We start from the raw sequence: 20418 nt of genomic DNA, 5'->3' as shown, positions 1-20418 counted from the left end.
AATCCTTCATGGTAACCATGGCTGGTGTGGGAATTGAACCCACTTTGTTGGTGTTACTCTGCATCAGAGGCCAGCTGTCCACCCAATTAGCTGGCAGAGGAAAAAATGACCTAGTGATTATCTTTGCTTTCCATGGTTATCCTAGAGTAGTGGTCAGTTTTGCAAAGTGTAATCGCTCATGGTACTTGATGTACTCTATGGAAAATTCTTGATGGATGACTAAAACAATTGTCTATCAGATTCGCTGAACAGTGTCTTTTGGAATTGAGGAAACAAAGGCTGAGGAAGAAAGTGTTTTACCGGGGACATGACCATGGAGGTGAGCAGTTGGGCCCAACAATAGAAACTGTTGCCACGGATATAATAATGGTCAGATTCTTCATATCTCTGATAGCAGTAGTGCTGTGTAAATGCAATTTACTGCTCTGTAATAATACACATTCGGCAGTAATGCACCAAGCACATTGAATTGTTTTTCCACGGCCTAATGTATCCACCCTCAGTTCTATTTTAAGAAGTAATGATCGACCCTACAAAGCGATAGCCTGAAAGAGCACTGACATTGCTTTGCCTGTGGGTTCTATTTGGGTGCCGAATATTCAGGTGCAGTGTAACAGCTGCTCGGCTTTTGTAGCGTTGCCGTGTTTGTTCAGTATTTCACAATTTGCATTTAGATCATCAGCCTCCAGCACATCCTTTTCGGCCCCTTACATAATGAAGAAGGGATGAGTTGTCTCTGCGGAAACAGCTTGGTCACACCCACTTGTTGTGAAAGTAGTGCCACAAGCTGCTTCTGTGGATTACCTTTCAACCTAAACATTTATTAAAATAATCGAAGAGGACCTCACCGCACTGACTTTAGATGGTGTTTCTGAGGCGTATTTCAATAATCTCAATCTTTTCTTGTTAAACTAATTTGCTGCTTTTTTAAATGTGGTAATACCCCACTCAGTACAATTACTAATTACTGAGGTTCTCTCCACGAGTGCCTGGCTTCTGTGGAGCAGCTGAGGTCTTTAAGAAACCAGCTTTTCTTCAACCTGGCACCAGTTAAAGATACATCTGACATGAGCAGCTCTTTCTAGGTGAGCGGACCCTGGATTTAGAAATGCGTTGTTCTCGTCAGCACCTTGGCATTAAAACCCAACAAAAAATGGGTAGTATGTATATGTTTAAAACGCTCTGCCTGAAACATGCGCTGTTGTCCAAATAAAGTCTTACTGGAGAAATCGGATTATTTATAAAAAAAATTTTTTCATAGATCTACCTCCACAATTTGAAATTTCACGGGAACAAGGCGGAGGGCTGTATAGGTAGAAGTGACAGGAAGGATTGCATCAAACGTTTATTCGATGCACAAAGGAGGTCAGCCTGGTAAAAGCTCTGGTGAATGAAGTGATTGAAAGAAAACCAGAAAAAGAAGTAGCGGATGAGAAACTAAAGGCTAGGCTTTTGAGCTCCTCACCCTGGGATGTAGTGTTCCTGGATCCCAACAGTCACCCCACTGACAATGAATTTGCTCTCTCTTTAGGATTACAAGGCTTAATTGGGAAACGAGTAAGGTGCCAATGTGACTATATTGCTATTGTTTGAACACTGCACAATCAAATCTTGAGGGCTGTAAGTATGCGAGCTTGAAAGAGTTAATGTTGTATTAGGTTGCTGCCCCGCCCACAGAATTACAGGAAATGAGTTCTTTGTCAGACGAGTGCAAATGAAACCAGTCCAGACAAGGTGACAGTCTTGAGAAGTGGCTGGTGAGGGTGAGGCAATCTGGAGCTTGCAGTTTCAGATTTAGCACAGAGATCCTTCGGCTGAAGTTGTACAATCAGCTGCACGATCACAGAGCCCCGTAAACTGAACGAATAAAAGGAGTCTTTTGCAGGTAAGTTACGTGCACAAGGTTTTTTTTTCCCCCGTGTTTAATATCTCTCAATTCCAATACGAAAGGTAAGTCAACGATTTAAAATAAAACTTTTACACTGTACAAGTGTTTAATTTTATGCTGAATTTGTATTTCTCTTTTTTTTCCTTATCACTTCTCTACGAGTAATATCTTGTGGAAGGCGGATAGGGAGTATTCAGAGGCCCTTTGGTTTCATACTCAAATCATATTCTTTCTGTGTAGGAGGTTATTTATGGACAGTGAGTATAGAAGGCTTTTTTTTGGAGGGACAATGAGGCTATTTAACTGCAGGAACGACCATCCCGACTGCTCTCAATCAGGCCGATTGCTTCCGTGTGATGGGTGTATCGCGATCGAAAGACGCCTTCTTTAGAAATGCATTTGGAATTTCACTGTATCCAGTGCGCAGATAAAATATTTCCCTCAGGTGGCTGCCCACGCAACTAAAGTTGATCTAAATGGCTAGTTCTTCATCGAACAGTAATGAAATCTAGGGGCTTCGTACACATAATGCAGTGTGGCATTTAAGTACTACACACTACTGGGAGAGAGCTGCATTGTTGCAAGTACAGTCTTTCGATGAAACACTAAACCAAAGTTGATTCCTTCTAATGTGCCAACACAGTGTGGAGCTGGATCAACACACCAGGTCAGGCAGCATCAGAGGAGCAGGAAAGTCGACATTTCGGGTCGGGACCCTTCTTCAGAACCTGATCCCAGGCCTGCTGTGTTCCTCCAGCTCCACACTGTGTTGACTCTGACTCCAGCATCTGCAGTTCTTACTGTCTCCGAGTGACTTATAACCCGACTGCGAAGCCTCTTCCAAGGATGCCTACCTCGAAGAAGTTATCCTTCTCCCTCCGGAAAAACCTCAGTGGATCTCTCTCCCACTGCAACCCACTGGCAATCTCCTCCACACCTCTGCTGCCTGACCTGCTGTGTTCCTCTAGTTCCACACTGTATTGACTGATTCCAGAATCTGCAGTTCTAGCTCCTTCCAATGTGCTTTCGGCCAGTATGTCCTGACAATTCTTTTGCCAATAAGTGTCACAGTCTTTTTGATTATCATCACTGCAGTATATGGGATGTTACTGTGTGAACACTGGCTGCAGTACTCTTCATATTAGAGCAGAAAGGGGTCGGTTAGCTGTTGGCTGGACTATTGGTTTTTGATGCAGAGTGATGCCAACCATGTTGGTTCAATTCTTGTACCACCTGAGATTACCATGAAGGAGCCTCCTTCTCAATCTCTCCACTTGCCTAAGTCATGGTGACCCTCAGGTTAAACCACCACTAGTTATCAGTCTCTAATGAGAGCAGCCCTATGGTCTGTTAGGACCAAAGCAACTTTCACTTAAAAAGACATTTAATTGACTGTAAAATGGATTTTAATGTGTCCATAGGCCATAAAAGGCATTATACTGAATTCAGACTTTGTCTTGTGTTTCCCCCCCATCCTTGTAAAAACATTTCAATTTATCTTTTAAAAGGCAGTTTGTGCTTGATATTTTCAGTAATTTCCTTTTTTAAAAAAATCTTAGATCCATTAAGTTTCACAGCTGGTCTATTCCAAATACTTTACCAGAACTCCAATCTATAAATGGACTTATAATAATAGAGTATTACTTTGTGTCTGTGTTGGTCATCGAGCATCTATCTAATCAAATCCCATTTTGCAATACTTGACCCATAGTCTTGTATGCTATGGATTGACAAGTATCCATCTAACAACTTCTTAAATGTTGTGATGGTTCCTGCCTCCACTACCCTTTTGGGTTGTGATTTCCAGATACCCTTCGTCCAACCTCTGGGTGAAAATGTTTCCCTTTAAATTGCTGCTAAACCTCCTATCCCTTAGCTTAAATCTATGTCCCTGGTTAATGAATCCCTCCCTGCCAACTAAGGAGAAACATTCCCTCCTGTCTACACTATCTGTGCCTCTCATTTTGCAGACTTCAATCAGGCCTCCCCTCAGCCTCCTTTTGCTCTAAGGAAAGCAACCCCCAGTCTGTCTCTCTTTAATCTCAGTCTAATCTCTCTTTGTAGTTGATTTGCTCCAGACCAGGGAAGACCCTGGTGAATCTCCCCAGAATGCTCTTCAGATCAGTTATATCTTCATTGTAGTGTGGCTGTCAGACTACACGGAGTAGTCCAGCAGTGGCCTAACAAGTGTTTCGTACAGCTCCATCATAATCTCCCTACTCTTCAATGCCTTAACTAATAAAGGCAAGTACTCCATATGCCTTTGTAACCACTCAATCCATTTGTTCTGTTGCCTTCAAGGATCTATACATACAGACTGAGGGCCCTCTGATCCTCAGTACTTCCTTTGGTCCTACCATTCATTGTGTACTCCCCTGCCTTGTTAATCCTGCCAAAATATCTCACTTCACATTTATCTGGGTTAAAACAGTGTTCTGCCCATCTGATCAGCCCATTTATATTGTCCTATAGTCCAAGACATTCCTCCTTGCTATTTACCACACAAGCAATTTTTGTAATCTGCAAGCCTACTGTTCTGTCTAGATTGCTCATGCACATTACAAACAGCAAGGGACCCAGCACCAAATCCTGCAGTAAACCTTTGGACACAGACTTCCAGGCACAAAAAAAGTTGTAACTAGCTAAGCCAATTTTTGATCCATTTTGCCAAATTGCTCTGGATCCAATAAGCTTGACCAGTTCCCCATGTAAAACCTTGTCAAAAGCCTTTCTGAATGCCATGTAGACGACATCAACTGCCTTATTCTCATCTACACATCTAGTCACCTCCTCAAAAAAAATCTGCAGAAAACAATATGTTGAGAAACGTCAAAATGTTCTGGGAGTCATTACACAATTTTATGTGTACGACCTGGATTTCACATAAATTATATCCCTATGTTGTGGTATGCTAAGACAGCATGAAAAATGTTGCCTGCTTCTAATCCAGCAAAAGACACAATAACTCCCAGTAAAACACAATTAGATGGAAGTTTAACGACAGGTCCATTAAAGAAAATATGGTAAATTTTGTTTTGCAGCAGTTGATATGAGTAATCTTTAATGAAACCAAGAAGTGCTGGAACTACTGAACAAATCTACCACCTTTTGTGAAGAGTTTCAGGTTACTGACCTTTCGTCAGAACTGTTTCTTCAGCAGATCAGTTCTGATGAAAGGTCACTGACTTGAAAAGTTACCTCTGTTTCTCTGGCCATTGATGTTGCCAGACTCCTGGGTACTTCCAGCATTTTCTATTTCTGTGTTAAGTTAGTAATGTTTAGTTCAGGTATTTAAAGCTCCTTGTAACCTGTGATCAGTTTTGTAGAAATTAACTGGGCAGACTTGCCATTCAAAATTTGTCTTAATGAGCCTTTTCAGAGAAAAGTCACAAACTAGTGTTTGCTTCTATGTCTTGTTAAATTCAGAAAATAATTTGCACCAATGTTTACAAGGGAATCTCTCCATTCAGCTGAAGAATTTGGTTCTAGTACACTACCCTGAGCAACTCTTGCATGTACGTATTGGGATTGAAATGATTGACCTCCAACGATGACAAACATCCTCCTTTGTACTAAGTATGATCCCTAACACAACAGAATTTTTCCCTTGATATCTATTGACTTCAGTTTAGTTAGAGCTCCTTGGATGCCTCAAATGCTGCCTTGATGTAAACAGAATTCGCTGCTACCTCACCACTTGAATTCACTCCTTTTGTCCATGCTTGGTGCAAGGCTTTAATGGGGTCAGGTGCTGGCAGAAGCCAAGCTGAATGTCAGTGAGCAGGTTATCACTCAGTGCCACTTGATAGCACTGTCGAGGACAACTTCTATCACTTTGCTGAATTAATGTCTTAGAGAATGAAGTTAGAGTGCATAGTCTGGAAATCAGAAGGAATGGCGTTATAGAACTGCACACTCTTTAAAAATGTATTCTTGGGAAATATGCATATTTGACACAACCAGCATTTATTGTCCATTCCTACTTCTTTTTGGGGAATTGGAAGTGAACACCTGTTGCAGTCCATGGGGTGCAGGTATGCCCCAGTGCTGGTAAAAAAGGAGTTCCAGGTTTTTGACCAGTGATAGGTATGAGAATTGTGATTTTGTTCCAAGTAAGGGTGGTGTGTGACTTGCAGGCGAACTTGGGGGTAATGGTGCTGCCATATTGTCCTTGTCCTTTTAGATGGTAAAGGTCAGCAATTTCAAAGACTTGTTAAAGGTAGCTTGGTGAATTGCTGCTATAACAAGTTGTAGAGCTGGATGAACACAGCAGGCCAAGCAGCATCAGAGGAGCAGGAAAGCTGATGTTTTGGGCCTAGACCCTTCTGCAGTGTATATTGTAGATCATTCAGATAGCTGCCATTCCATGCCAGTGGTGGAGGGAGCGAACATTTAAGATTGTGTGCTTGTTAAGTAGCTGTTTTACCTTGAATGATGTTCAGGTTCTTGACTTGTTGAAGCTACATTCATCCTACAAGTGGTTGTTATAGACCATAGCAGAGTCTAATTACAAAATTATTTAAATAGATGAGTAGCTAAGCAAAGGATACTGGGGCAATTATTTATTATTAATTAAGTTCAAAAACTTGGAGATAAGTGAGCTTAGAGAGGAAAAAAATACAAATATGAATCGTGAAAAAAAGCCAAAGAATGTACATTTTGTTCAATCCTAAATCTAGGCATAAATGTTACTAATGAGGGCTTGTGTTGAGCAGTGGTAGTGTCCCTACCTCTGGGCCTTCAGTCAAGTACACCATTTCAGTTGTATGCCATAATATGTCTGAACAGATTGATTAAAAATATCTGCATGTTAGTAAGGTGCCAATTTTCATAATTCTAACTGTATCCATATTTGCAACAAATTCCTCAGTCATATCAAATAGGACATTCACCGAGTCCTTTGAGAAAATGTACTGCTTTTGTATGCATTGGGAATGAGGTATGCATGAAAATATTTCACTAAGTGTATTGAAAAAGATCTTTTGCAAAGACCAAGGATCATTTATTTCAAGGTAAAACAACAGCTTTTATAAAGGACGTAGAAGAGACTAGACATAATTGGATGCAGTAGGACCACAAAACATACAGCAAGCAGCTTGCTACTAATCCATTTTCCAAAAAGACTCACTCACCCACCTTGCACCAGCATAAGATCACTACCCGCCACTTCCCCTGACCCTGTCCTAGTAAGAATTTGAACTATTCCAGAAATCGTACAATGTTCAGCCTTTTAAAACTGGCGAGCTGCAATGGAGCACTGGGTATTTATAAATATGATGTTAGAAAGAAATTTGAACAATAAAAGGGAATGGTTTCTTCCAGAAGAATAAAGCTCCTTCAAATAAAGTAAATTATATTAAAGGAAAAATACTGTCATGAAATGTCTATACAGAAACCTGGAAATCTATTAAAAAAGATGTTGGAGTTAAAAGTGTATGCAGCAGCAGAAAATACTGTATGGTTAACTTGCCTGTATCACAAGATGGAAGTGAATTGTACTGTAAGCAATGTTTTTGAAAAAAATTAGGTGAAACAACAAAGGAGTTGCTGCATAGGTTCATGAAATGTTAGATATCAGTAAAAATTAATTGTTACCTCAAAGATCACAAGTGACTAGAATGATCTAATTTACTTTATAGGCAGAGCACAAAATTAACAATAAGAGGACGATTTTCATTTTTGAACATCATATTTATAATTACCCACTGCTCCATTGCAGCTCGCCAGCTTTAAAAGGCTGAACATTGTACGATTTCTGGAGTAGTTCAACTTCTTTCTAGGACAGGGTCAGGGGATGTGGGGGTGGTGATCTTATGCTGGTGTCGGGTAGGTGAGTGAGTCTTTTTGGAAAATGGATTAGCAGCAAGCTGCTTGCTGTATATTTTGTGGTCCTACTGCATCCAATTATGCCTACTCTCTTCTATGTCCTTTATAAAAGCTGTTGTTTTACCTTGAAATAAATGGTCCTTGGTCTTTGCAAAAGATCTTTTTCAATACACTTAGTGAAAGATTTTCATGCATACCTCATTCCCAATGCATACAAAAGCAGTACATTTTCTCAAAGGACTCGGTGAATGTCCTATTTGATATGACTGAGGAATTTGTTGCAAATATGGATACAGTCAGAATTATGAAAATTGGCACCTTACTAACATGCAGATACTTTTAATCAATCTGTTCAGACATATTATGGCATACAACTGGAATGGTGTACTTGAATGCAGGCCTTCTGGCCCAGAGGTAGGGACACTACCACTGCTCAACACAAGCCCTCATTAGTAACATGTATGCCTAGATTTAGGATTGAACAAAATGTGCATTCTTTGGCATTTTTTACAATTTTTTTAATCTACTGAAACTTATTAAATAAAATATTAAAATAAATTCCCTGATTTCACACTCCATTAAGGACCTGTGAATCAATGAAAATATTTTGATCTTACTGCTGTGCTGAGCACAGCATAGCATTTTATCTTTTCTGTAGATAAAGATTTGCATGTTTTGGAGTAACAGTGAATAAAGGCATTACTGGATCAGACTGTACCTGAAATAACTTACTGTGATATTATAAACTTTTATTTTGTGGCAGTTTGAAGAAAATAAATTGGAATAGGTATTATTTGAATGAGAATGAATTTGCTAAGTTACTGAAATAACTCCACAGAGGCCGGTATCCTGTCACCAAGCCACCCTTTATTTACATGTGGAGAGTCCCTGACACTGATTCAGCCTCCTCAGAGCCAGCTCTCAGAGTGAACAGGATGTCTGATATTCCTGTTCTTTTTTTTAAGACAGGTTGGCAAATGGAGATTTTATCCTGAAATAACTCCAAGGAGGCTGGTATCCTGTCACCAAGTCACCCTTGATTTACTCGTGCACAGTACGTGGACTCTGACATGCTTGCTCGGAGCCATTCCCTAGAATGAAGCGAGATACTCCTCTTTTTATGTCAGCCAGGCCTCCCTGATTAGACCAGATTAACAACCCCAATCAGGGAACTCATATTCTTTGAGGTTCATTGGCTCGCCTCCTTAAATCACCATACTTATGACATAACATACTGCATCAAACAAACTAAATAATAATTATCATTTTATTGAGATAGAATTTAGAATATATGTTCAATGCAGAATTATTTTATCTCTTCTCTTTCATGATCTTTTGCTTTGCTTCTACCTTGTGTTCATCAAATTTGAGGTTCAAAGATACCTTCATCTTGCATGTTTGCAACTTTTATGTTTGACCCACAAACTGAAGATACAGTTATTAACATATTCCCATTCTGAATCAACTATTTCTTGCTCAATAGTTTATGAAATGGTATTGTTAGAATTGATTTGAAGCAATGAAATCATGTCAGATTCATTGCACGACCTATTTTCAGACCTTAAAAATTTTTTAATTGGTCTGACTGAGAACAGTAATATGTAAATTGAATTAGTCTGAATTATGAGGACAAATTGGATAGATTAGGCTCATATTCCCTAATGTGTCAGGATTTAATGAAAGTATTTGTAATAATTAAAGCCACTTATGGGCTGAATCGAAAATAACTGTATCCTCCAGATAAGTGCAAGCAAGAAGGATAACCTTAAAACTAGAGTCAAGTCATTCAGAGGTGTTGTCAGGAAGCAATATTTCTCACAAACAGGTGTGGAATTTGGGCATGGTCCACCCCAAAATCTGTTGAAGCTAAAGTAAATAAAGCTTTCAAAACTCAAATTTATAGATTTTTGTCAGGTAACTGTATTAAGGGATATGATACCAAGGCAGATAAATGAAGTTAAATTGCATATTATTCATGATCTACTTTAATGATAAAACAGGCTCAAGGAGCTGAACGGCCTATAGTATGCCTCTTCCTGTGACACTGACCAGGTAAATATGCTCATTAGCAACAATATGCAACTCAGTGAATAAAATGTAACACTGAAATAGCCATCGGCTGGACTTCAACTTTACCACCACAGTTAACTGAGTAACAGTTATCCCTTAAAACTGAATTTATTTATTAACTGATGAACAATTTTGCAGAAAATATGAAGTAAAGGAATTTAATATCCATCTGTGATTATTTATCTTCTCTAAAGGGATTGTCCAATGGGTAAGCTTTAATGCAAGATTTATGCTTTAGTACTAATTTTAATAGCACTTACTTTGGGAGTGAGAAGCTGAAACACAGCACCAATCTTAATCCTGTTCTTGTGACTGCAGAATTTATATAGCTGAGCCATTGTATCTTATGAAAACACTCCATGCTGATGATGGAACATTTAACAGTAGTAGTGGTTTTGTATGAATGTTATGATGAAAGGCATGAATAAATAGAACTTTTAGAGTTTGGATTTCTAAAATAGTAGCAAATGAAGGTGGTTATTTTTCGAATGGGATTTTAAAAAATAACCATATCAGGTAGTCCTTCCAAAGCAGTGATCTAATCCATTATGTGTCAGAGAACAGGGACCCTTTGGAGTTTTAATGAAAGATTATTTTTATTGTGATTGTTGATAGGTTGGGTAAATATGGAAGGCCATTGTATTTGGTTCAGGATAATCCAGAAACTGACAAAACCCAGAGACTGAAAAAAATGTAGGCAGTTTGGAGGAGACCTGACTGGAGTCAGAAGCAAATACAGTTTTTCTGTTAGGAAGGAATATATTTTAACTCAAGAAAAGCACAGTGACCTCAGTACAAATGTTAACTTTGTTCACCTTCCAAACATAAGAGTTTGGTTAGTAATCTGCAGGTCATTAGAAGGTAAGAAAATCTAAGCTCTGTTTTGTCTGCATTCATGTAAGAAGATTTTACAATGCATTGAAGAGAACTAGGGAGAATCATTTAAGTTGAACTTAAAAGTTTGACATACAGGGTAATCTCTGCAGATTTTATTCTTTATAATGGATGCTGTCAGGAAATGAGGTGAGTCTTTGTTTTGCTGTGCAGTTTAAAATCTTTTAAACATTTTCTATTTGAAGAGTTTTTTTCTTTGTTTTTACTTTGTAATACACCTGTTCATTAAAGAAACTCTGCAGTCTAGTGTGACCAACAGATCAACTAAACTCAGAAAAAAACACATCATTTATCAAGCTAGATTTCATTCGGAGCACTGACTTGTCTACTAGTACCATGCAGAGGGATCACAGGAATTTCAAGATGAGATGATTAACTTCCCAGGTGCAAAATAATCATTAATCACTATTCTGACATTGATGTTACCTGCCACTTCACTTTCCAAGCATGGACATTATCCTGCTGTAGACTGTTATGAGTTGCTTTGTATTAGAAATGTTATGGGTGGGGTTGAGCACTAGAAAAATCAATAAACAGCCCTGTTCCTGAGCTTGTGCTACTGGAAGTTCATCAGTGAAGCAGACTAAGATGGCTGGGTGAGGATATATCCCTGAGAAACTCCTGGAGTGATTTTCTTCCTTTATATCTTCAAAGAAGTGGAGGATGTGTGCCCAGCAGAATTCATCTGTCTTATTCATGATCATTGTTTTTCATCAAAGTGTCAGTCTTGGATCACAGATCAGTACCCTTTGCTGCTGAATCAGAAGATTGTGAGTTTGAGCCCCATTCCATAGGTTTGAACATACAATTTGGCCTGGCACACTGTTGTACTTGCCCAGTACTGCACTAATGTCAAAAGTCCTGTTTTTCAGGTGAAAATAAGGCCTTAGGCGGGCATAAAAAATTCTGCAGCACTATTTGAAAATAAGCGTGGGAGGTCCCTTGGTGACCTGGCCAACATTTGTCTCTCAACCAACACCCAAACTGTGTTATTAATTTCGCTGCTATATGCAAATTGACTGCTGCATTGCTGCAACATTGTCTACACCTTAAATGTATTTCATTGGCTTTACAAAGTTTGGAGTAAATAAAAGGTAGTATATAAATGCAAGTTAGTTTTTTCTGGTAACACAATAGAAGTACTACCCCAAGTGTGTTTGTTCCAGCTTAGTTTTTGAAAAAAAGTCATTAATTTATATCGTCTTCAGTTATTAGACCTATACTTGTCTAATTTTCTTTGATTTATTATTATCACACGTACCAAGAAACAGTGAAAAGTATCATTTTGCGTACTATCTTGTCTCACTTTTTAAGTATATATACTAAATTTACCTGCCATCTAATCTGAAACTTCAAGTGGCCATGGATTTCTCCATTCAAATAAGTAGTGAAGTAGGAAAACCCGGAATATTACTTCAAATTAAGCCAAGAACGTAGAATCAGAGAATATATAAAGTAGCAATGTGCAAGAACTCAATTCAATTACTTAAATTGACTCATTCTCCTGAGGGATGTATTTCCTAATCCTGGATTCTGCTGCACTCTCAGGGTGGGATCGATGTTGGGGGTGGGGGGCCAGGAATCTGTTTGTTGTCTCTTTGACTTTGTACCTCTGCCATTGTCTCTTTTTCTGTTTTTTCTATTTCTGTCTCTTATTGAAAGACTGCAATATTCATCATTACATTTGTTATTGTAAGTCTTACATTGGGCAGAGATTCTAGGTTTCTTTTGTTTAATGTTTCATTAGGGAGCATTTATTTAATTTTTGGCTGACTGCAACTAATTGGTTCTGTCCTGACTTGCCCATTTCCATAGCAGCCAACACAGACATAACATGACTTTAAAGGTATAGAACAGTGTTCTGATGCATTCAATATTTGCTGTTCCAGTCTAAAATGATTGCTTCGTTTTGATTTTGCAAGAGCACATAAATATAATAATAAAAAACATTTTAGGTTTGACATTAATTTATTAATGTACCCCCAATTTCTTCAAAGGAAATTTGGTTAACATGTCTTCATACAAATGCTAAATGGTTTCTGAAATAACTCCACAGAAGCTAGTATCCTATCACCAATTCACCCTTTATTTACTCATGGAGAGTCATTTGACGGTGATCCAGCTTCCCTAAAGCCAGCTCTGAGTGAACAGAATCTCTGACACTTCTGTTTATATCTGTCAACCAGGACTCTCTGGGCCAGAATAACAGCCCCGATCAGGGAACTCATAATCTATGGGATCCATCGGCTGACTTCATTACAATCACTAGATCCCTCCCCTTCTGAGTCCAAGGACATAGGCTGGTTCTTTTTCTGGTAGCTTCTCCTGGAGCAGCCTCTTGCCCCAGGAACGTCTCAGAAGAAATTCATTCTCCTCTTCAGGCGGCAAAGGCACTGAGGTGGCGACATACCTCACAATCTGAGATAGACATGGCATATCTCCAATGCTTGATGGACAGGGAGAACCCACAGGTTCCAGAACACGCAGAAAGGCAGTGGAGGAACCAGGCATGTTTTGCATAACACCGTTTGAGTTTGCAGCTGTCAAATGGTCTGTGTGCTTGTTCAGGACCATGGCTGGATCTGACCTCACATCGACCATGCCTCTTACCCATGCAGGACATTTCTGTGGTTCCTACACCAAACTTTGTCCCCTGTCTGTCTCATTTAGCGGAGTCTTAAGTCCAGCATCGGCAGTCCTGATGCCGTTTCACCCTCCCTCCCAGGTCCTAGGAAAATCAGATTTAACCTGGTGTGGAGTCTTCTCCCCATAATAATATGACCTCCTGTATTGTGACTGGGGGTCTCTTCGTCCAAAAAGGTTTCAATTCTGGTTGTGATAGCCCTTTTTGGTTTCCCTCATCACTACTAGCTGTTTCAGTTTTGCCAGGAACAGATCTTTCTAATATTGTCAGCTGTTACTGGAACTGTGTCCAGAAAATTTAAAATGATTACAGACTCTTCCAATGACAGTACCACTGACGGTGTATCTGCCAGTGGGAGGAAGCTCAATGCATTCGCATATGCTACTTGGCCTCCTGGAAGGTGTTCAACTTGTAAGTATATGCACTTAGTATTAGAGCCCACCACTGAATTCACCCTGAGGCTATGGGCAGCATTGTCTTGTCCTCTTTAAGTAGATCTAGCAGGGGTTTGTGATCCGTCACTATTACATATTTATGTCCAGAAAGGTATTGGTGGAACTTCCCCTGACTCCAAATAAGACTGCCAAACCTTCCTTCTCTATCTGCACAAATTTATGCGCTGCATTAGCCAAAGTCCTGGATGCTTATGCTATTGGGCATTCCTCTCCATTGGGCCACCTATGAGCTAATATTACCCTGATGCCACATGGGGAGGCATTGCATGCCAATACCAGATCTTGCTTGGGATCATAGTGTGCCAATACCTTAGAGGATGATAACAGTTTCTTCACTTCCCTGAAAGCTATGGCTTGACTATGCAACTGTTTCCAAGGCTGATCCTTTAAGAGTTGATGCAAAGGCGCCTGGATGGAGGCAAGGTTATGTATGAACTTTCTGTAATAATTCACCAGCCCAAGGAAAAGCCTAAACCCTGGTGCAGGCTTGGAGCTGGGACATGTTTGATCACCCTCATTTTATCTTCAATGGGTATAACTCTGTAGGTCACTCAGAATGCCTGGAACACACATTTTTTTCCTTCTAAGGCATACGCCTGCCAGGAAGAAATGTCTAAGGACTATGTCCAAGTTCTCTTAAGTGGTCTTCTCTTATTGGTCTTCCCTTTTATTAGCACATCATCTAGGTAAATAGCAACCTGGGGTAGACCTTGTGAAATGTTCTCCCATCGGCCACTGAAAAATTTCACAAGCTGACAATACTGCAAATGGTAGTGTCATATATTGGTACAAACCTTGATGGGTATTAATTGTAGCATAAATCTGAGAATCTTCATCTAACCGCAATTGCAAGTACGCATGGCTCATATCCAGCTTTGTTATGGACACACCCCCTGCCAGCTTTGAGTATAAACTCTCTATGTGAGGGATTGGGTATTTATCCAGCTGTGAAAAGTGGTTTACCATTTGTTTAAAATTCCCACAAAAGCTAATTGATCCATCGGGCTTCACAATCGGTTCAACCAATGCTGCCCGTTCCACAAACTAGACTGGTTTAGTGATGCCTTCTGATTTCTGCGTCTACTTTTGCCTGTAAGACAAATGGCACTGGGTGGGCCTTGCAGATCCATGGAATTGAGTCCTGGTTAACGTGCAAGGGGGCCTTGTCTCCTTTGATGGTCCCGAGACTTTCCTGATAAACTTCCAGGAATTTAATTAGGACTTCACTCTGGTAGCTATTTTCTAATTGAAAAAGTTGAGCCAATCTTGTTGAATCTTTCTCTACCAATTTTGCCCATCAAGCTCAGGCCTGAACCTTTTACCACAATCAGTGGTAACTGAAACAGCTGCTTCTCATTAGAGGCCTAGAACTGAAGTGGTACACTTAATGTGTAAAGGTTCCCCGGTATAGGCTCTCAGCCTAGCCGAGAGCTTGCACAAATGTTGGAGTCCAGAGTGAATTTTGTTAAAGACTGGTTCTGTGATCATGGAAACAGCTGCACCAGTATTGACCTTCAATCGAACCGGGTGACCATTTAACCAGACATTTATTTTGATTGGTTCTGATTTGGAAATTGCTAAGCAATTTAACTGTTCCAAACCAGATGCAGGTGGGCTTTCCAGGGTGTGCACTCTTCTGGATACCAGCCTTAAGTTTTTAAACTTCATTTAGGTCTAGTGGGATTCTTTTGCTGCCTGGAGTCCACATTCTGGTAGCAACTACAATGACTTGCTGACCCAGATCCTGAAGAAAGTTTTACTTGTTTGGCTGAGGTTTGGGGTTTTGCTGTGGGTAGACCAAGAGTTTCTCTGTTCAGGATTCATAAAAGGATTCTGGGTAATCCAATGTTGGAGAATGGGGAAAAACATTGTGGCTGTGAGAGCTGCTTTTTTTTCTGAAGTATTTTCAGTGTTGAAGCTGATTTTCCTCAAATTTTTGGAGCAGTAATTATTATTTTATAAGCTGTTGCATTATTTTGGAACTTTGGGTAAAAAGAGATCAAAAGAACAGCACTTTAAAAAGTAGGAAGAGAGAGAGAGAGCAGGTACCACGGAGGTGAAACAACCAGCAGTGAACCTGCACAGCTGATTGCCTCTGCTGTTTAGTTTCAAGTATCTCTGGACATTGGAGTTCATTCTAAGAATATGAACAGGAAGAGTTTAGAGTGATATGGCCAAATGCTGGCAAATGGGAATAGATTAATTTAGGATATCTGGTTGGCATGGACAAGTTGGACCAAAGGGTGTGTTTCTATGCTGTATAGCTCTATGACTCTGTATGTCTTGGGTAAGGCTATTGCAACTGCCTTTAATCAAGTGGTGTTCCCCAAGCTCAGTCAGCCTGGTGAGGGTGCCCACTTCCATCTGAATACCCTGCAACTCCAATGTTCCACTTGCCACATTTTCTAATGATAAAGCCTGTTGTAGTGCCAGTATGATGTTCATTTGAGCTTCAACTACTAAGCACTTTTGCATCATTACCTCATTAATCCCACTCCCATCGCCACTGAAATAACTCCACAGAGGCCATTATCCCATCCACAGGTCACCCTTTATTTACACTTGGAGAGTCCTTGGCACTGATCCAGCTACCTCTAGAGCCAGCTCTGAGTGAACAAAACCTCTGATAATCCTGTTAATATCTGTCTGCCAGGGCTCCCTGATAGGATCAGATTAACAGTGCCAATAAGGGAACTCATATTCTACGAGGTCCACCTGGCTGACCTTGATACAATCAGTACAATTTCAGTTTAGTCAAAAATACATATAAGCTTATAGTCATTTGTGCACTCATCAAAAGCATTGTAGCAAAGTTAATCCATAAAAGGCACAGACTGTATAGTTGGAGAACTTGGGGCCTGCTTTCATCAACTACACAGTATCCTGTGAAGCAGCAGTAAACCACCATGAGGAAAAATCTTCAGGGACACATCCACTGTATTCGCCCTACCCAGTCTCATGCCTGTCACTTGTATGTAGCAGAAAGAAAAAACAGCAGCAGCCTTGGTGGAGGTAGGACATGAGTAACAACTGTTTATGATAGTGCACTTATAATACAGTTGACAACCTGGATGCTCATTGATCTTTGTCTGTGGAGGAGAATCCAGGCCACTGTGTCAACTAGAAGTGAACAGTGCAAGTTTTTGAATCCTTCATTGACCCAATTTCACTAATGAGTAAAAGTTGATGACATAGATTCTTTTGATTCAGACAAATGCCTTCTCAAGATTAATGAAGATACCCTCACCCCAAAGTTGAGTTTGGTTTTTTTTAACCCACGCCCTGTAGGAAATAGGACACTGTCAATGATGCCATCTGTCAAATAACACACTAAACTGAGGCCCTGTCTACCCTCATGGATGTCTGTTAAATATCCCAATTTTGAAAAAATTACAAGGCGGTTTGCCAAGCTAACCTGCCCAGTATCTGCTACTCTATTACCATTATTAAATTAATTATCTGGTTATCTGTCTTGGTACAAATTCAGCGAGGTGCTTCCTACATTGCTGCAGACACTGTGCTTCAAAAAAACAATATTTCATTGGTCGTAAAATGCTTTAGAACATTGAGGTTGTGAACTCTTAACAATGTAAGTTCTTTCTTTTGCATTAATTGATTTGCAAACGTTTTCATTTCCTAACCTCTGTCTTTCACTGGGAAACTCCTGGAGATATCATCAGCTGTCTCGGGTGAAGGTTTTTTTATTGGAAAGTATTGCACTCAGAACTTGTTTTCAGATCAGAACGGGAGCTGCGTGCATAATGTGAGCACTTTTGCCATTTCACTACGTCGTTCTGCCAAATTTCTATCACTGCTTGTATTGCCAACGTTACTGCCGTGTTAGTATGTGAAAGGGTTGCTCACTAACCTCCCGGCTATTGCTTATTTTCAGTCACTCCGTGTGCCTGGTGGGTATTGGCCAACTTCCTGGGGGATCTACTCCTGGGCTTGGGAAAAGCAGCCACAGGCAAGTCTAAGCTGCGCTGAATCAGTTGGAGGTTGTCTCCAACTGCTGATACTTTTAGATGTTTAACACTTCAAGTCGTGGGACAGGTTATTAAAGTATACTAATCGAGAAATCCGTGACATTGACTCGGTTACAGCAGGATAACTTGAACAAAAGGCGCAGGCTCGATTGAGTCAGTATAAAGTTAAATCGGATTTGGCTCAACCAGTGTTTGGGATTTTGGGGGGTTTTCGGAAATTGAAGCTTAAAAGTTCATCTTATTTTTCATTGTCTTGCAGAGCAGTGGAGACGTTCACAGGACTGTATAAACAGGAAGCAAGTTAAACCTGGGGAATCCTGCCACTGGTTAGACCTGGTGAAATTACATTGGGATTTTTACTGCTGCTTTCAGCCTGTGCTGGATGGGAGACTGACCCTGATGCTCCATTAACACTGAGCAAATTGTGAATACTTAGCCTCAGTTTCTGGTTACCGCAAGGAGAAAGTGATTAAAAGCAGGAAATGCTGAAACAAGTGTCTGGGCCTCCCACTTTCACCTCGGCGATTCCGTTCCGGATCCTGAACAAGGGACCCGATTATTTTCGAAAGCAGATGGAGAGCAGCAACAGGAAGCCGAGTGCGGTAGAGCGCCTGGAAGCTGATAAATTAAAGTATGTGAAGAGCCAGAAAGTAGCGAATACCCGACAGGAGCCAGTAAAGGCGAGTGAACCGGTCCTGTCCCCTACCATTAGGAGGAGCCTTCACAGCCCCAGGAAAGCTGCGAGTGCTGGAGTCCGCAGGACAGAGAATGCAGATTGGAGGGGAGCCCTAAACCTGGAGACTCTGAGAAACCTCATTTATGAGACTCCAAACGCGCCAGGCAGCCAGCCTGATCCGGGGGAGCGGACCACCGAGTGTAGCCCAGGGAAGCTGCCGCGCTGTGGCCGCCCGGAGCCGGGGGAGAGGCTGGGAGCTGAGCTGCACTCCAGCAGCGTGTTGGTGCCGCCTCAGAACGCAGCTGTCCGCAGGGTGGATGTCCGTCCCAATGTCAGCAGGGCCGGCTGGAGGCCAGCGTGCCCCTCCGTGGTCAGGTCCAGGCTATCCTCCACTACCAGCTCCAGGGGCTCGCCGAGGAAAGCCTACCCCGAAGCGGCGGCCCGGCCACAGCTCTCCCTGCACCGCTCCAAGTCAGACCTGAGCGACCGCTATTCCCGGGTCAGTGCCAACTTGGAGCGATTCTTCAACTACTGCGGCCTGGACCCAGAGGAACTGGAGAGCATGGAGATAGGGGAATGCTTGGCCCGAGCCAGCTCGGATATCGTATCCCTCAAGCTGTACAGCGCTAGCAACCTCAGCTCGGAGTATAACCGTTCCCAATACAGCAACGTGGTTGAGGAGAGGGCGAACGAGCGCATCCCATATGGCATCTCCATCATTGAGCGCAATGCCAGGGTCATTAAATGGTTGTACAGCTGTAAGGAAGCCAAGGAGTCTCACAGAGTGTCACCCGTATAACGAAGGAGGTCCTGGGACAACGGAGAAGGAACAAAGTCTAAAATTCCATGATCTTGCCTTTGATGATAAACTCATAATTTCATTGAGACAATGAAATTTAAACTATTTGTTACGTACTGCCACCTACTGTGTTTAGTGGTATATATTTTAAAGGGCTGACGTGTTTGGAGAGTTTAAACTGTGAAAATAAAGACTCAACAAATTGAAAACTTCAAATTGTAGTACAGTATATTGCAGCTTGCTGAATATCAACTGAATAGAACTGGACAACTGATGTAATTTAGTTCAAAAACATGCTGAGGATCTTCCATAAATACGTGACTGAATCTACCACTAAACCAAAAACAAGGACCATGTTTTTACACCAGATTTTTAAAATAGTTAAACCAGGCAAAATTTATTCAAGGAATATGTACATATCTACTTCTATTTGTTAAGTTTTTTTTATATTAAGGCTTAAGAGTAGTAAGTAAAATAGCACATGTTTGAGATGTGTAGTAGGTCCATTTCAGTTTAAGCTTTGGGTACAAAGTCTTAATTCAAATGAATTGTCTACTCCAAATATTTCATCATCCCTATTTCAGATAGACTTTGCTGTACTTCAGTTTCCAAGCAGTGGGATGTTATTTGTCATACTTTATCAAGATTAAGGATCACAAATACTGGTACAGTCTGCTACGTACATGCATCTCACGAGAGGTTAGTTTTGTTGTTTCTGTATCTTTGTTAATTTTGTATATAAAGTCTGCAATTTGATATTTTGTTACTGTTTTAAATTAACTGTCAATAAATGTGGGTTTCAGTGTTCAATATTTTGTTTCATCTTTGCTGAGTATACTTAAATTCTGTGCAATGGAAATTGGGTGTTTCCATTTTAAACACCATGCATTATTTGTCTAAATTCAGCCTTCCAAATCAAGGCAACTTGATATTGCACAATAAGTAAATACTGTCTTTATTAATGCTCAATAAAATGTCTGATTTCAAAGGGCTGGATCTTAGTGGAGTAAGGAAGACTCCTTGGATCTTTAAAATAGGTCAGGCAGAACCTATATATGGAAGTCCCAAGCCATTTCTGACAGATCCCATTTTTATCAGGAAGGGGCAGGATGTGATTCACTCAGGCAGAAAACTTGTATGTAGCAGACCGATTCTAAAATGATTGAGTTCAAACAGACTC

The 20418-nt window shown here is 40.6% G+C and overlaps 1 protein-coding gene across 4 annotated transcripts; it reads left to right on the top strand.

Annotated features, from left to right (window-relative positions):
• Positions 1-972: 972 nt before the first annotated feature.
• LOC109912574 (protein FAM110B-like) lies at positions 973-20048 on the top strand. 4 transcript variants are annotated; one of them, XM_048608352.1, is made up of 2 exons: positions 973-1085; positions 18023-20048. In XM_048608352.1, exon 2 carries the CDS (start codon positions 18246-18248, stop codon positions 19236-19238), a length of 993 nt encoding a protein of 330 aa, XP_048464309.1. In that variant the 5' UTR covers positions 973-1085; positions 18023-18245; the 3' UTR covers positions 19239-20048. The 4 variants fall into 4 exon arrangements, with proteins under 4 accessions (XP_048464309.1, XP_020367594.1, XP_048464311.1 ...); XM_020512005.2 differs by lacking the exon at positions 973-1085 and adding an exon at positions 1716-1885; XM_048608354.1 differs by lacking the exon at positions 973-1085 and adding an exon at positions 16515-16789.
• Positions 20049-20418: the final 370 nt, after the last annotated feature.

This window comes from Rhincodon typus, chromosome 19 (assembly GCF_021869965.1).
Source record: "Rhincodon typus isolate 14 chromosome 19, sRhiTyp1.1, whole genome shotgun sequence".
NCBI classification, from domain to species: domain Eukaryota; kingdom Metazoa; phylum Chordata; class Chondrichthyes; order Orectolobiformes; family Rhincodontidae; genus Rhincodon; species Rhincodon typus.
This window is presented reverse-complemented; position numbering and strand designations above follow the sequence as displayed.

What these genes read in the sequence shown, in the direction of transcription:
- LOC109912574 (XM_048608352.1), top strand. Translation starts at nt 18,246, where the DNA reads ATGCTGAAACAAGTGTCTGGGCCTCCCACTTTCACCTCGGCGATTCCG.